We start from the raw sequence: 17,310 nt of genomic DNA, 5'->3' as shown, positions 1-17,310 counted from the left end.
GGTGCAAGTTTACTGTATATTAAACTCTGCAAAAGCCCAGACAGCATCGATACCAGCAGCCATCTGCATAATAATGTAGCAGCCATCTACATACTAATGAGCGATCCCCGGGAAAAATCGAATACATTTGGGATAAACCAGGCCAAGCCAGACTCCTCGGCGCCAGCAGGAGCCAACACAAAAGAGGTTAACGGACACCTCAAGACCGCCCATCGATCAGGGAACCGCTCCAGTATTGGAGAAATCGAATCAAGCGATTGGAACGAAGTACAATCACTTGGAACCAGGTACAGGGTCGGCCCCGAAAGTCGGGAAGCCCCTGGGGACTATAAACTTAAGCCCCCCAAGTTCAAATCGTCCTTCTTGATCGGGTCACTCAGCAACGCGAACCAACCCTTGACAGTGATCGGTTCAGCTGCCGCCAAGAGACCGTAAGTCTTAAGTCAACGCTCGCTACGAGATAGGCGCTCCTAGCTACCAGTCCGTACCAACTTTTGAATCCCGCAGACTCCGAACCCGAACGAAAGTCCATTTATTCCCCTGACCTGGTAGGCCAGTCCGAAGCTAAGTATAGGCCTGTTAGTTGTAGAAGTAGCTTAGAAGTAGAATTTATGCATGAGTAGCGATTACTGTGTATAATAAATGTGCTTTGATTTGAATCTTACTACCTAGTGTGTTGAGTTATTGATCATTATAGATTAGAATTTACAGTGCAGAAGGAGGCCATTCGGCCCATCAAGTCTGCACCGGCTCTTGGAAAGAGCACCCGACCCAAAGTCAATACCTCCACCCTATCCCCATAACCCAGTAACCCCACCAAACACTAAGGGCAATTTTGGACTCTAAGGGCAATTTAGCATGGCTAATTCACCTAACCTGCACATCTTTGGACTGTGGGAGGAAACCAGAGCACCCGGAGGAAACCCACGCAGACACGGGGAGGAATTGCAGACTCAGCACAGACAGTGACCCAAGCCAGAATCGAACCTGGGACCCTGGAGCTGTGAAGCAATTGTGCTATCCACAATGCTACCGTACTTGAACTTGAACCTTGTGGCGGTATCATACAGATACCTGGCGACCCGAGAGCAAAGGTTATAAAACAGAGCCAATTGAACCAACCAAAAGTTAGCAACAGGTGGCCTTATCTTGCTGTCCCTGGGCATGAGAATGTTCCACCTGGCAATGACCTCCTCCATCTGCTCCCCAGCACTCATTGGAAAAAGAGGGGGGGGGTGCAGAGTTCCCACTTAATTTGCCACCTACCTTCCATGAGCAACAAGGGCTGAGGCCATGACTGCAGAATAGAGATAGTTATTGGAACCCTTCCAGGTAGCTCCCTCTCCCTTGCCCACAACTCCTGGCAGCCTTCAGGGAGCTGTCCCTTCCATTTTTAAATCCCCTCTGGCTCCCCATTGGACCCAACGCGCTTCCACTCTCCCCACAATGCAAACTTAATTGGTCACCCAGGATAATATTGCATTAAAAATGATTCTCCATTTGGGTTCTCCCACTGGAAATGATTGCAGGCAGTCTACAATATCCTTGGGAGCGTAAACCTGCAAACAATCCAGTATTCCTTGCCATGCAAATTTATGCATGTCGAGGAATACAAAAGGATTCCCAAGAGTTTCTGCTATCAGGCTGCCTTCAGCAGGTGGTTCGATAGCAAGGTCCCGCGGCCAGCCACCTTTCCCCCACACCACAAATAGACCCCCCCCCCCCCGAAAGCATCACACAACAGCCCCCACCCCAGATTCCTGGGTGCTCCCACTACCCCCCCCCCCCAAGTACGGGGGTGACCCAACTCACACACCCCAGGACCTCTGTAATAGAAGGACATCCCCAAGGGATCCCTGTAATAGGGGACCCCCCCAGGAGCCCCTGTAATAGTGGAAGCCTCAAAGCGATTCCCTAACTAAAGGAATCCACTCGACCCGCCCCACATCCAGACCCCTCACTTCACACACACACCCCTGTCCCCAGAAAGTGACCCTTGTCCAGAAGCTAGAGAGCAGTCCAGACAGGGGCAGTGGGAAGTGCTATAGCTGTGATACTTACCTTGTATCTCCACGTGTTCATTCCTGGAAGGAGACCAGCTGTGCCTGTCTCTGGTTCCCCCAGAAAGATATCTACAATACTGCGAAGGTTTGTGAGAAATTACTACAGTTTAGGAGATATAGGTTAGGAACCTGCGGCCCTTCACTATCGCAGAGCAGAGGGCGATGGATCGGCTCGGTGGGATTGGAGAGCAGGCAATTGCTGAGGCAGAGGTCGGCATCGGAGATCCAAGTGAGCCTCCAATGAATTGCAAAGTCCCTATGGCATGTGTCACCCCTCGCCTCCACACCATTCCTACCCACAATCTAACAATGCACCTTGTCTTTTGTCTTGCAGGATCACCTGGCGGTGAGGCGGGACCATCTGGTTGCGACCGCAACCACAACCCCGCAACTCGCCTGACAACGAGGCGGGACATGCTGGTGACCCACGCCTCCAGCGCCATCCAGCAACACCCCAGAGGCAGTCCAGGGACGATATTGACTTCTTATCACTGCTGGCAGCAGCACCCTCCACCATCCCAGAGACTTTGGGCGGGATTCACCAGTCGGCGACGCCAAAATCACATTCGCCGATCGGCCGGAGAAACCCCATTTGCGCTGAAATCGGGGGCAGTGCCGCTTTTGCGATGCTCCACCCCCTCAACAACGGCACGCCTTCAGGACGGCCTCAGGACGTCACCTGAGGCCCTCCCCGACGCTCTGCCCCAGATGGGGCATGGAACACTTTTTTTTCGTGAACCAGGCACCTGAACCGCATCACGCCGATGCACCGATCGATGACGCTCCTGGTCGCTGCATAGGCGTCGTCATGGAAGTTCTCCACGTTGGTCTGAGGCCTCCGGATGGGTATCGTCAGGCACAACCGCAGCGGATAACTCCTGTCGCCCAAGAGCCAGCCCTATCGGGGGGAGCGCCTCAAAAATGTGCGCCAGGATGAAGCCGTTGCGCGTGCTGCCTGGGTATCAGGCACAGTCGTGCATGATGTGCAGCTGATGGTCACACACCAACTGGACATTGAGGGAGTGGAATCCCTTCCGGTTTGTGAACGGCACTTCCCTCATGCATCGGTGCTCATAGGGGGACATGTGTCCCGTCGATCACCTCCTGGACCTGGAGCATCCCAGAGTTGGTGGCGAATCCCGCTGCCAGGGCATCCTGGTGGATTCGGTTGATATTGTGGTTGATATATTGTTCGCCCGGGCATACAGGGCCTCTGTTAAAACACAGATGCACCTGTGCACAGCCTGTCTGCTCCCCCATAACCCCACGGTTCTAGATGCACCATGATCTGGCCGATATGCCGTAGGGTCACCCTGGTTAACCGGAGTCTTCGGCGACACGCTCGGTCCAGCAGGTCCTCTAATGGCAGGCACTGCAGTTTTACACAGGGCCTGATGCAGCACCTCCTTCCCACCTCCTCCTTGGCATGTTGGGCAACCGGCTCTCCATCCTCACTGGCTGGTTCCTCCTTCTCTGCAGGGCCCTCCCTGTGTGACTCTGCAGCTGCACTGTGTCCGCAAGGGCTCTCACAGCAAGGCCGATGCCAACCATTCTTGGTTGGATTCCAAATTCCATTATCTGCAGGGGGTGAAAGACAGACATGTTAGCATGATGAGTACTCTTTGGCCATCCAGGTCCAATGGGCTGCACGGTGGTCCTGGTTTGCGCTGCAGCTCCTGCCCCTGAATGTACCCACCCACCGATCTCATTCCCACCCCCACTCTCGGCCATTCCCCCTGACACTTTGCTCTCTGCACTGCACCCCTGGCACCGGAGGCCTGTAAATCCGCGCCACCTGGCCCTGCCTGCAGGGGTACCGGTGGCTGGGGGTACCCACGTCAGTGGTATGCTCTGCGGACCCTGTCCTGCATCGTCCTCTGGGTCCACTGTGGGGATCCACCATGGTGGGCCCTGTGATACCCTACCAGTGGTGTGGCATGAGGTTGTGGGGGGGTGGGCGCAGTGTGTCACTGACGGGCAGCATGCTTGGCATGCATGTGGGTAGGGCCCATTAATCAGGCTCAGCCAAGGTGTTGGGCACCTGTTGGGACCATAGCTGTGGTGTGCTGTGGGTCCTTTGTGCGGTGCACCAGTTGTTCCTATTTATCTGAGGGCAGAATGGGTGGGGGCATAGGTGCAGTGTGCAGGCAGGGATTGGTGGCAGCTGGAGGTCCTGGGTGTGGGCTAGCTGATGGTATCACTGGCAGGATGTCTGCCCTGTGAGGAGCATGTGTCAAGGAGGGTGCCAAGGCCACAATGCATGCACCCGCCAGTCGTGGCATGTTCCGTGGCTCCCTTGCTGCCCCTGCATTGGGGCAAAGCCTTGGATGTGTACACTAGGATGTGCCAACACCTGGTGGACTATGGGCTGCACTGGACCAGGTCCTACCTGTGGATGGGACAGCTGGGATGCTGGGGAGGAGCGGTGGGCTGGGGAGGTGGGGGCACCCATATGGCCGGTTGGGCTCTGTGCATCTACTGAGCACAGTGGGCAGTCAGCCAGAAGGCTACCTTGCAGGCTGTGGCAATGGCAGTCCGTGTCGACACCCCACCCAGTGATACAACTGTCAGCCCCACGTTGTACTTTTGGGGACATTACCTACCTCCTCTCTCTCCCTCAGCAGCTACTGCGCCTTTCCCCCGATTTAAATACCACAAGTGAACCGCGCCATCATCACTTCTGTCTGGCAAGGCGGAGCACCGCGGGAAGCTGGAGACTATTGCGTCAGTCCCGTTAATGAGATGTTAATGTATGCTACTGTACATTTTGCATGCCCACGCCAGGAGTGCACTCACACCGCTTTTGAGGCGCCGGAGCATGGCATTCCACTGGGCGCCCGGCACTGACCTCAATTTTCGGCTGACTCTGTATTCTGCACCTGATCGCGATTCGCAATTCCGGCACTGGCTGATGGAGAATACTGCCCATTATTTGAAATAATTCTGGAAATCGGTGTCTGCACATCGAAGTTTGTGTAAAAGCCTTTCGACAAAGGAAATCTGAAGGGAAAGGTGAAAGTGATACATTGATGGAAAGAGTGGAGGAAAAGTATAATTTAAAAGAAAACTTGAAAGTGTGACTTTTGAAAACAGCATTTGAAATCACTTGTGTGTGGAAGCCAGATTTCAGTGAGACAGGAGGCGGGATTCTTCGCGAACCGGCGGGATGGGCCACTCTGGCGCCGAGGAGTGGCGTGAACCACTCCGGCGTCGGGCCGCCCCGAAGGTGTGGAAACCTCCGCACCTTCAGGGCCTAGGCCAGTGCCGGAGTGTTTGGCGCCGCGCTAGCCGGCACAGGAGGGCTTGGCGCCAGGCCAACCGGCGCCGAAGGGCCTCCGCCGGCCGTCACGAGCTGGCGCATGAGCGGGAGCGCCAGCGTGTGCTGGTGTCATCCCAGCGCATGCGCAGGGGGGTTCTTCTCCGCACCGGCCATGGCGGAGGTTGACAGCAGCCGGTGCAGAGGGAAAGAATGCCCCCATGGCACAGGCCCGCCCGCGGATCAGTGGGCCCCGATCGTGGGCCAGGGCACCGTGGGGGCACCCCCTGCGCCCCCCCGAGGATTCTGCAGGCTGCCTGTGGAGCCAGGTCCCGCCGGTAAGGACCTCTTGTGATTTACGCTGGCAGGACCCGCCGAAAAGGGGAGGAGGGGGGCCGCTGCCAGCATCCGCCGACTGGCACGCCACGATCTATGATCTATGATTCCAGCCCCGCCAAAACCCAGGCGCTGGAGAATTCGGCAGCTGGCGGGGGCGAGATTCACGCCACCCCCCCTGGCGATTCTCCGACCCGGCCCGGGGGGGGGGGGGGGGGGGTCGGAGAATCCCACCCAAGGTTGCTCATGGAATAAGAACATCTGGGGGATTTTGAGGAGAAATCTGTAGACATTCACTTGGTTTCAGAGAGGAGTGCGTTTTACGACAGCCATATTATGTGCTTGAAAGGGACTTTGTTTGTTAATGAGACTATTGTAGTTAAAGATGTACTTTGGATGGATGGATGGATTTGTTTATTGTCAGGTGTCCCGAGGTACAGTGAAAGTATTTTTCTGCGAGCAGCTCAAACAGATCATTTAGTACATGAAAATAAAATAAAATAAAAAGAAATACATAATAGGGCAACACAAGGTACACAATGTAAATATATAGACACCGGCATCGGGTGAAGCATACAGGAGTGTAGTATTAATCAGGTCAGTCCATAAGAGGGCGTTGTAATCTGTGTTGATATTAAAATCTGTGTAACTGTTAAGATAAGGGGGAGGGAGTAAATGAGTATTATATCAAACCAATATTTTCATGTTTAATAAATGTTTTTTTCTTGTTTTTCTAGTTTTAACAAATTGTGGTACTGTGACTCTGTTCCTCCATGTTTTATAAAAAAAAGTAAAAGTTATGTTTTTTGAGCCAGTGTCCCATTCTGAGATCTTCACATCCAGTTATAACATTAACTGGGATCGTAACATTTGCCTGTAATGTTTGATTTCTGTTAATTTTAGTTTGCTCATAAAAACATATCGTGTCCTTTTGGTAATTTCCATCGGTCACTGGGACATTCATCTCTTTTTTTTAAAAGCAAGGTGGCAGCCCTCTATGAACTATGGGATTGAACCCGTGCCATTAACGTCATTCTGCACCACCATCTAGCCATTTACCACTGAGGTAACCCTTCCTCAGTACCCCTGCCATCGGTACTTTGGCGATTGAATTTCACAGCTTTGTCCCTTATTCTGTGGAAACAGTAATCAAGTCGTTTTTATTTTATAGATATTTCGATACCTATGTATTTCATTCTTTTTTAACAATACTTGAAGCTGAGACTTCAAAACGCACCAAGTGAAATGGGTGGGGGTCATGATGAAAGATCTGATCCGTAGAGCTCCAGTCCACTATACGTAAACACATTTAGGAAGCAATACTCAATTTAATTTTGATGCTTTTATGTTGAGCATCGAGGTAGATTAAAGAAATTAATAATTTATATCAAAAGAGAAATAAGGAAGGGGCTAATAGTTCTATTTTGTTCCTCCCCCCAGGTACAAGGTTGCATCTTAGAAAACAAGAAATAATTTTGACCATCTGCTTGAGTACCATTCTTGGAGTGGTCATTCTAACCATTATTATGTATAATGTCACCAAATGCAAACAAAGGAGAGCACAGTATTCACATCGCCCTCTCTATGCCAGTTCGTATGAGGAGCCAGGTATGCCTAGTAACACAAACACCCTGCCCCCAGAAAATGCTGGAAATACTCAGTAGGTCATAATTGAAAGGGATATCATGCATATGTTCTTACTAATATTGCTGTTGACAGATTCTCACGTTCAGCGCTGTTAATGATTCCTAACATTTCTTTTGAGATCTACTATTACTTTCCAGCATTTTATATTTTTATTTCAGACTTCCTGCATCTGCGGTATTTTGCTTATGTATATGCAATATGTCGCTTCTATGCAGGTAGGAAGTAGACCTTTTGAGCTTTGTTTAATGGAACTGAACCAAGTAAACTGATATTAATTGATTTTGACGTGGGATTTTTCCCATTTCTTGTTGACATGTTCACAGACAGGCAGCAGTTTCCAAAAGCATGTTGAAACATGTGTCTTTATTCCCCATCAAGCATAGGGTAGTAGTAAGGTTGCCACATCTACTGGATTGTCCTGGAGTTTTCAGATGTTCAACATTAATCCCCAGTACACTGGTGCAAGGCACTTGGGAGAATTATATTCGGGCATTGGAACATTTCCTTGAAATAATCCTTGAACACCTTTTTATTTGTTATACAAATATTGGCAGTGGGATAAAAGTTGTTTAATTGGAAGTCAAAAATCATCCAATCAGATAGGAGTCTTCCGCTTGCTATGAGGTTGGATGTGTTTTTAAAAAAAAATTACAGTACCCAATTATTTTTTTTCCAATTAAGGGGCAATTTAGTGTAGCCAATCCACCTAACCTGCACATCTTTGGGTTGTGGGGGTGAAACCCACGCAGACATAGGGAGAATGTGCAAACATCACACAGACAGTGACCCAGGGCTGGGATTCGAACCCAGGTCCTCAATGCCGCAGTCCCAGGGCTATTCACTGCGCCACATGCCACCCTAGGTGGTGTTTGGATGTGGAGCTGGAGGGTGTGGTGAAACCTCCAGGAATAGATCACACCAGGGTTGGCTGCTGTTGTTGGTATGTCTAACTAATGCCTAATTATTGTCAGCCAAGTACTGTTGAATACATCAGATGCCAACCATGTCCTGCAATCACCGATTAAAATAATACTTTACTAGATTTCAGAAGAAGTTACAGGAGTAACTAACAGTACTCTCTACAGCAGCATTAGCATGAATATATAATACACATTTGCTGTTACTTTAAACAAATTAACTTTTATGTGAAGATAGCTGTTAAAATGGTTTGTCATTAAAAGCATATCTCCATTATTGTTGACATCAAACTTTCCAGGATACTATTTCAAAGTATTGCCTGTTACTTTTTGTTAGCCTTTTCTTGTTAAACTGAAACTTTAGGTCAAATTTTAAGTAATTCATTCCTTAATGTTTATAATGCCTTCACTACAGAAGCAAGTATGGAGTAATACTACTCCAGTCATTATCTCTTTAAAATAAATCATTTTGTGATGAATTCCTTTCTTTATTGTTTGTAAGAAAATTATTCATGCATTTTCTTGAGAATATATTTACAAGTTTGCTAAAAAATGCTTTCTGGAGGAACACATTTGTTCTGTTCCGACATTTAGAAATCTTCACTTTCAGTGGGACTGAGTTAAGTTTCTGGATGGTCCACTTCTGGTCTACCAGCAGCCCACACAGTCTGGTGGAAGACGTTAAAGCTATTTTAAGGTCATGGCCTCATTCACATGGAACTACTGGACTGCTAGTACCTTGATGCAGCTTGTTCCATTCAGATTACGTCAATATTGGGTGACCCAAAAGCTGCCACACCAATAGCAAGGTGAGCACGGTGTGGGTGTGCGGAGCATAATGGGGAGAACACTAGCAGAGTCTAGCTGTTCAGATTTTGTCTCTTCTTGGTCCCACAAAAATAATTTCAGAGTAGAGTACCTGGAGGTCTTCAGCCGTATGACCAGTGAAACTTGTTGAAAAGTTCAGAGTGCAAGTTTTGACCAGCTCTGTCCTGAAATGGAAAACATGGTCCCTTGCACAGCAGATGACCCTTATTTACATAGTAAAAGGGGCCTACAATCTGAAGCAAGTTGACACTTCAACCACCTGGCTGTCTAACTTCCTGGATTATTCTGAAGTCTCCAAGAATGAGACTAAATTCCAGGAGACTGTCATGATCAACCACGGAGAAAAATTATGGAGGCACAAAAAACATTTTGTATTTTCCTCATTTTCTTTTAACAATTCAGTTTTAGTTATATAAATATTGGAAATTAGGGGAAATGTGTCTGATAGGTGGTGTGATGAATCCTCTAGGAATGCCACTAGAGGTGGCAACTATACTGGTGGCAGTGAGTCCACTATTGGAATGGATGGGGTGATATAGCTCTTGCTCCGATTTGATCTAACCCAGTTATTGCCCTATTAATGCTGATTTTGTCACCAATATTTTGTGACGTGTGAATGTCTGTTTTTCTTTTATGTAGGAGGAAGTTACAATATTCCAGATGACACATTGGTAATTTCAGGAGGTCTTTATGATGAATCACGTGTTTATAATCCCAACATGACTGTTCTTGAAGAAGATGATGAACTTCACAGTGAATATCCTGCTTTTAGTTCCAAATACAACCAATTCAGACTGGAATTTTTACCAGAGGAAAGGGAGGTCACAAGTCAAGGATCTTCTTTTGGCACATTTCAACCACAAACATAGGTTTATTATAACCTGCTACGCAAATTCTGAGTTACCTATGTTTCATATATAGACTTTAATCAACGATAAAACAAATGAACAACAGGTAGATTTTCATACTTTGGCCCTAAGCCTCCATAACTGAACTTAAGCTGAGCATCTATTCTGCAGTGTGTGTGACTCTCTATCTGTAAGCCAGACTCCAAAACATGCCGTGGAACTCTTAGGATAAATGTCCAAATCCTACTTGTACGGCATCTATATTCTAATTTGCCAACAGAAAATTCAGTATCAAATTGGAAAAAAGTAATTTTTTTTAAAAAGGCTAAAAAGTGCAGAACAGCGTTTCCTTCTCAAACAGTGCACGTAATTTCCTTTGAGCAATGTTTGCAGGAAAATTATTTTCCAGTTAATACAAATCAGATATGGGCAGTCATAATTTATATCAAGGTACCGATATATTTATTTCCTACATGACAGCAGGGAAATCAAAAATCAAAAACATCCCAAGCACTTTGAAGGAGCAATATATAACAAAGAATGACACCAAGCCACATGATGTTGGATTGGATGACCAAAGGTTTGGTCAAATGGGTACGTTTTTAAGGACAGCCTTAAAGGAGGGAAATGCGGTAGAGAAGCTGAGAGGCGTAGGGAGGGTATTTCAGAGCTTGGGACCGAGATAACGAAAGTTAGACCATTGGCGGAGTGGTTAAAATTGGGGATTCATAGGAGGCCAGAAAGTAGGAGGGTGGAAAACATCTCAGATGATTGTGGGACTGGATGAACATTAAACTGTCTGTTTTAAAATAAGGATTAATTGATTCTCAAACTGAAAGAAAATTGACCTCTATTTGGAGTTCACATTAAATAAATTTCTTATTAAGCCGCATAAAATATACTTGACAGGTACAATGCCTGGACTATCAATGATATAGGAATATGGCAGGTTCTACCGGTAACTATGATGCAATATTTCTGACACAAAGAGGGATGTAAATTGGTGGTTATATCTTTCAGCACAATGTTTAAATATATCTATGGTTCAGAAACCTGATTATAACCTATTTTAGAGTTGTATAGATTTATTTTTTATAAATAATTTTATATCCTGGCATGTTTATCAGTGGTCTTCTCCTGAATACTTATTAAAGTTAAACCTTTCCCCTAATCTAACACACACCAGGCGGAATTCTCCAGTCATTGCGATTCACTTTTCCTGCTGGCAGGGCTACTCCTCCCAAGTGTTTCCCGTAAGCGTGGGGTGGTTACAATGGGAAATGTCATGAATCCTGCCGACAGCGAACGGCGAACTGCCGAGAAACCGGAGAATCCCGTTCACACTTATTTCATAGCCTTCTACTCTTTCAGCTGCATCTCAATCTTCCTAATTAACATCAAATACTCCAATAAGAGTGAATAAACTGTTCTAAGAATCTAGTGTTGACTGTATAATACATTGGGAGATGTTTTTGAGGTTGTACTGAATAAAAGTTTTAAGTCACACGTGTATTGTTGGTAAAGGACGCTAATAGTCAAAACCTAAATACATTTAGTGCGAAATTCCATTGCAAGCGGCGTTACGAAGACCCTCCTTCAGGTGACTACATCCTATACTTATTCACAGACTCTCTTCTCCATTATTGAACTTATGTCACATACTATGGGATTTGTTTTCTAATAAAGGATAAAACATGCATCTTTTGGTTGCGGGAGGGGGTCCATTTTAACTGTCACGGCATTTCTGCCTGAAAAATGTTGCAATAGGCCAGTTTCCCATCCACCCATGGTATGACTAGGTCACAACAATTTTATCCAATGCTTCACCTTGTGTGAAGCCATTGGCGGATTCCTCATTCAGACCAAAGTTTCTGGATTCTCCGTTTCTGAGACAGAGGGTGGGATTCTCCGTTGCCCGACGCCGATATCGTAATTGGTGATCGGGCGGAGAATCCCTGTTTACGACCGAATCGGGGGCGGCGCCTGTTTTCGGATGCTTTGCCCCCTCCAAAATGGCATCATCGAGGAGTACGGCGCACGCCTTTGGGACGGCCTCAGGACGTTACCTGAAGGCCCTCCCCCGATGCTTCGCCCCCGATGGGCCAAGTTCCCGACGGCGCGGGACACGTGCTCTCAGTTTTTGTGAACCCAGCGTGATGACTGCGGACTGTGTCCAGCGCCGCGACAGTTGGGTGGGGGTGAGCCGTGCTGCTGGCCAGGGGTGGGGGGGGGGGCTTAGGCGAGGGCTGGGGGGGACTGGTGGAGGGTGGCCCGGGGCTGGCGAGGGAGTGTCCAGGGGGGCTCTATCTGGCAGGTCGGGTCTGCGCACGGCTGGGGCCATATTGTACAGTGTGACCGCTGCAGGTCGTCGCTGTGAACATGTGCGGCCACGGACCCGGAAATTCTCTTAGTGTTTATATTGGGAAAGCTGTGCATTTTACTGCTAGCCCCTCACCGGTCGGGGGATCGTTGCTGGGGCCTTGTCGATTTCTTCTTCGTAAAACCAGACACTTCCTCCGGACATCGTCCCAAAATCGGAGAATCCAATCCGAAGTGTTGACACCAGGGCAGGATTAGTGGAATTCTATGACACCGCACCTGGACCAATTCAATGATCGTTAAAGGGCTATCACCGACGCCACATGGAACACAATCGATTCCAATGAGAAACGGTGTCGGATTCGCCGGTTCCGGGATTGACACTCAGGAGGCTGACAAACTGCAGCCACATGTATGCACTTCACACCCCACACACACTCATCCCAGCCAACAAGATGACAGCAAGACACACGGCACCGAGATTTAAAAATGCAGAACTGAAGATACTGCTGGAGGGTGTGTAGGAGAGGTGGGGGACCCTATACTCTGGGGTGGGAAGGAGGTTGCGAGCCACCACCTTCTCCAGGGAGCAGGTGGCAGAGGGCAGAGAACAAAGAACAAAGAAATGTACAGCACAGGAACAGGCCCTTCGGCCCTCCAAGCCCGTGCCGACCATGCTGCCCGACTAAACTACAATCTTCTACTCTTCCTGGGTCCGTATCCCTCTATTCCCATCCTATTCATGTATTTGTCAAGATGCCCCTTAAATGTCACTATCGTCCCTGCTTCCACCACCTCCTCCGGTAGCGAGTTCCAGGCACCCACTACCCTCTGCGTAAAAAACTTGCCTCGTACATCTACTCTAAACCTTGCCCCTCTCACCTTAAACCTATGCCTCCTAGTAATTGACCCCTCTACCCTGGGGAAAAGCCTCTGACTATCCACTCTGTCTATGCCCCTCATAATTTTGTATACCTCTATCAGGTCTCCCCTCAACCTCCTTCGTTCCTACATCAGACTCCTATTTATTGACTGCAGCTCCGCCTTCAACACCATAATCCCAGCCAAGCTCCTATCAACCGAGTTTATTCAACCGCTCCTCATAGCTAATGCCCTCCATACCAGGCAACATTCTGGTAAATCTCTTCTGCACCCTCTCTAAAGCCTCCACATCCTTCTGGCAGTGTGGCGACCAGAATTGAACATTATACTCCAAGTGTGGCCTAACTAAGGTTCTATACAGCTGCAACATGACTTGCCAATTCTTATACTCAATGCCCCGACCAATGAAGGCAAGCATGCCGTATGCCTTCTTGACTACCTTCTCCACCTGTGTTGCCCCTTTCAATGACCTGTGGACCTGTACTCCTAGATCTCTTTGACTTTCAATACTCTTGAGGGTTCTACCATTCACTGTATATTCCCTGCCTGCATTAGACCTTCCAAAATGCATTACCTCACATTTGTCCGGATTAAACTCCATCTGCCATCTCTCTGCCCAAGTCTCCAAACAATCTAAATCCTGCTGTATCCTCCGACAGTCCTCATCGCTATCCGCAATTCCACCAACCTTTGTGTCGTCTGCAAACTTACTAATCAGGTCAGTTACATTTTCCTCCAAATCATTTATATATACTACAATAGCAAAGGTCCCAAACCAACAAAAGTTGCCGTGGTGGAGGTCAGCATAGGGTGAGGAAGTGAGACCCGTTGAGTTGCGGTTCCCCATAGCACGTCTGACACTCCCCCCACGGGACCATCACCCCCAACACCGCCCATCCATCCACCCCCCACAAACCCTCTCCACCACCACCATCACCAACCCTACACGCCCTCCCCACACTATCCCCACCGCCCCTACTCCGCTCCCCCCCCTTCCCGGTCCACGATGCAATCTTGTGTCTTGCAGGAGCTGCTGGTGATGGCGCGGGCCCTTCTGGTGTCCCCTGCCCCAGGCTCCAGCCACAACCAGAACCCCATGTGTTGCCCAGCCACATGGAGGAGACCGACACAGGTGGGAGCCCTTGACCCGCATCCCGAGACACCCCGGAGCTTGAGTCCGGGGAAGACACTGAATTCCCGTCACAACTGTCTCCAACGCTCTCCAGCATCCCAGAGACACCCATCGCGGCTGGGCACTTTAGTGAGGAGGCTCCTGGGACACTCACTGGTGTGTACCACACACCTGCTCTGGTACAGCAGGTGTAGGTAGGAACTCCCGAGGGGGTGGATGGTTGGAGCGTGGACCGTCTCCATGGACTAGAAGATGTCCAGATAGGTTTCAGGCTTCTGGACGGACAGTCCCATCAATTTGGGAAATGCAGTTGCAGATCCAGGGACTGCATGAGGGGTTGTTGGCGAGCATCCAGCATCTGCACGTGCTGTTGGAGGAGTCCAACTGTGTGCAGAAACAGGAGATGTTACGGTGGCAGAAAGGGCATTTGATGAGGACACGTCTACTGAGGTAGTATGGGCTGAGGTTAGAAACAGGAAAGGAGAGGTCACCCTGTTAGGGGTTTTCTATGGATAGAAGCAAAAGCAACAGGGTAGTTGTTATGGGAGACTTTAACTTTCCAAATATTGACTGGAAACGCAATAGTTCGAGTACTTTAGATGGGTCTATTTTTGTCCAATGTGTGCAGGAGGGTTTCCTGACACAGTCTGTAGATAGGCCAACGAGAGGCGAGGCCATTTTGGATTTGGTACTGGGTAATGAACCAGGACAGGTGTTAGATTTGGAGGTAGGTGAGCACTTTGGTGATAGTGACTACAATTCGATTAAGTTTACTTTAGTGATGGAAAGGGATAGGTATATACCGCAGGGCAAGAGTTATATCTGGGGGAAAGGCAATTATGATGTGATGAGGCAAGACTTAGGATGCATCGGATGGAGAGGAAAACTGGAAGGGATGGGCACAATGGAAATGTGGAACTTGTTCAAGGAACAGCTACTGCGTGTCCTTGATAAGTATGTACCTGTCAGGCAGGGAGGAGGTGTCGAGCAATGGAACCGTGGTTTACTAAGGCAGTCAAAACACTTGTCAAGAGAAAGAAGGAGGTTTATGTAAATATGAGACATGAAGGTTCAGTTAGGGCGCTCGAGAGTTACAAGTTAGCTAGGAGGGACCTAAAGAGAGAGCTAAGAAGAGCCAGGAGGGGACATGAGAAGTATTTGGCAGGTAGGATCAAGGATAACCCTAAAGCTTTCTATAGATATGTCAGGAATAAACGAATGACTAGGGTAAGAGTAGGGACAGTCAAGGCCAGTAGTGGGAAGTTGTGCTTGGAGTCCGAGGAGATAGAGGTGCTAAATGAATATTTTTCGTCAGTATTCACACAGGAAAAAGACAATGTTGTCGAGGAGAATACTGAGATTCAGGCTACTAGACTAGAAGGGCCTGAGGTTCATAAGGAGGAGGTGTTAGCAATTCTGGAAAGTGTGAAAATAGATAGGTCCCCTGGGCCGGGTGAGATTTATCCTCGGATTCTCTGGGAAGCTAGGGAGGAGATTGCTGAGCCTTTGGCTTTGAACTTTAAGTCATCTTTGTCTACAGGAATAGTGCCAGAAGACTGGAGGATAGCAAATGTTGTCCCCTTGTTCAAGGAGGGGAGTAGAGACAACCCCGGTAACTATAGACCAATGAGCCTTACTTCTATTGTGGGTAAAATCTTGGAAAGGTTTATAAGAGATAGGATGTATAATCATCTGGAAAGGAATAATTTGATTAGAGATAGTCAACACGGTTTTGTGAAGGGTAGGTCGTGCCTCACAAACCTTATTGAGTTCTTTGAGAAGGTGACCAAACAGGTGGATGAGGGTAAAGCAGTTGATGTGGTGTATATGGATTTCAGTAAAGCATTTGATAAGGTTCCCCACGGTAGGCTACTGCAGAAAATACAGAGGCATTGGATTCAGGGTGATTTAGCAGTTTGGATCAGAAAGTGGCTAGCTGGAAGAAGACAGAGGGTGGTGGTTGATGGGAAATGTTCAGACTGGAGTCCAGTTACTAGTGGTGTACCACAAGGATCTGTTTTGGGGCCACTGCTGTTTGTCATTTTTTCAATGACCTGGAGGAGGGCGTAGAAGGATGGGTAGTAAATTTGCAGATGACACTAAAGTCGGTGGAGTTGTGGACAGTGCGGAAGGATGTTACAAGATACAGAGGGACATAGATAAGTTGCAGCGCTGGGCTGAGAGGTGGCAAATGGAGTTTAATGCAGAAAAGTGTGAGGTGATTCATTTTGGAAGGAATAACAGGAAGACAGAGTATTGGGCTAATGGTAAGATTCTTGGCAGTGTGGATGAGCAGAGAGATCTCGGTGTCCATATACATAGATCCCTGAAAGTTGCCACCCAGGTTGAGAGGGTTGTTAAGAAGGCGTACGGTGTGTCAGCTTTTATTGGTAGAGGGATTGAGTTTCGGAGCCATGAGGTCATGTTGCAGCTGTACAAAACACTGGTGCGGCCGCATTTGGAGTATTGCGTGCAATTCTGGTCGCCGCATTATAGGAAGGATGTGGAAGCATTGGAAAGGGTGCAGAGAAAATTTACCAGAATGTTGCCTGGTATGGAGGGAAGATCTTGAGGAAAGGCTGAGGGACTTGAGGCTGTTTTCGTTAGAGAGAAGAAGGTTAAGATGTGACTTAATTGAGGCATACAAGATGATCAGAGGATTGGATAGGGTGGACAGTGACAGCCTTTTTCCTCGAATGGTGATGTCTAGCACGAGGGGACAAAGCTTTAAATTGAGGGGAGATAGATATAGGACAGATGTCAGAGGTAGGTTCTTTACTCAGAGAGTAGTAAGGGCGTGGAATGCCCTACCTGCAACAGTAGTGGACTCACCAACACTAAGGGTATTCAAATGGTCATTGGATAGACATATGGACGATAAGGGAATAGTGTAGATGGGCACCCACGGTGAAGGTCTGGGGGGAGGGGGGGTGGGGGCGAAGGTTTTGGCCATGGGTCAACATGTTCAAGGTCTGTGGCAATCTGTGCAGGCGATGGCCAAGGCCCAGGACAGGGCTGCCCTATCACAGACAGCCATGTACCAAAGCCATCTGGAAATCGCTGCGCTCCAGAGCTGACCCCA

General features: G+C 48.3%; 1 protein-coding gene across 1 annotated transcript in view; it reads left to right on the top strand.

The window, feature by feature from the left end:
• LOC140393951 (uncharacterized) overlaps window positions 1-11,401 on the top strand; it is a 65,976-nt gene extending 54,575 nt beyond the window's left edge. Inside the window, exons 3-4 of the mRNA XM_072480641.1 lie at window positions 7,096-7,263; window positions 9,687-11,401. Coding sequence (XP_072336742.1) covers window positions 7,096-7,263; window positions 9,687-9,916 — 398 coding nt within the window. The 3' untranslated portion in view covers window positions 9,917-11,401. The remainder of the gene's footprint in view (window positions 1-7,095; window positions 7,264-9,686) is intronic.
• Window positions 11,402-17,310: the final 5,909 nt, after the last annotated feature.

Source organism: Scyliorhinus torazame, chromosome 17 (genome assembly GCF_047496885.1).
Source record: "Scyliorhinus torazame isolate Kashiwa2021f chromosome 17, sScyTor2.1, whole genome shotgun sequence".
NCBI lineage: Eukaryota > Metazoa > Chordata > Chondrichthyes > Carcharhiniformes > Scyliorhinidae > Scyliorhinus > Scyliorhinus torazame.
The sequence above is the reverse complement of the archived record's forward strand: the minus strand, read 5'-3'. Positions and strand labels throughout refer to the sequence as shown.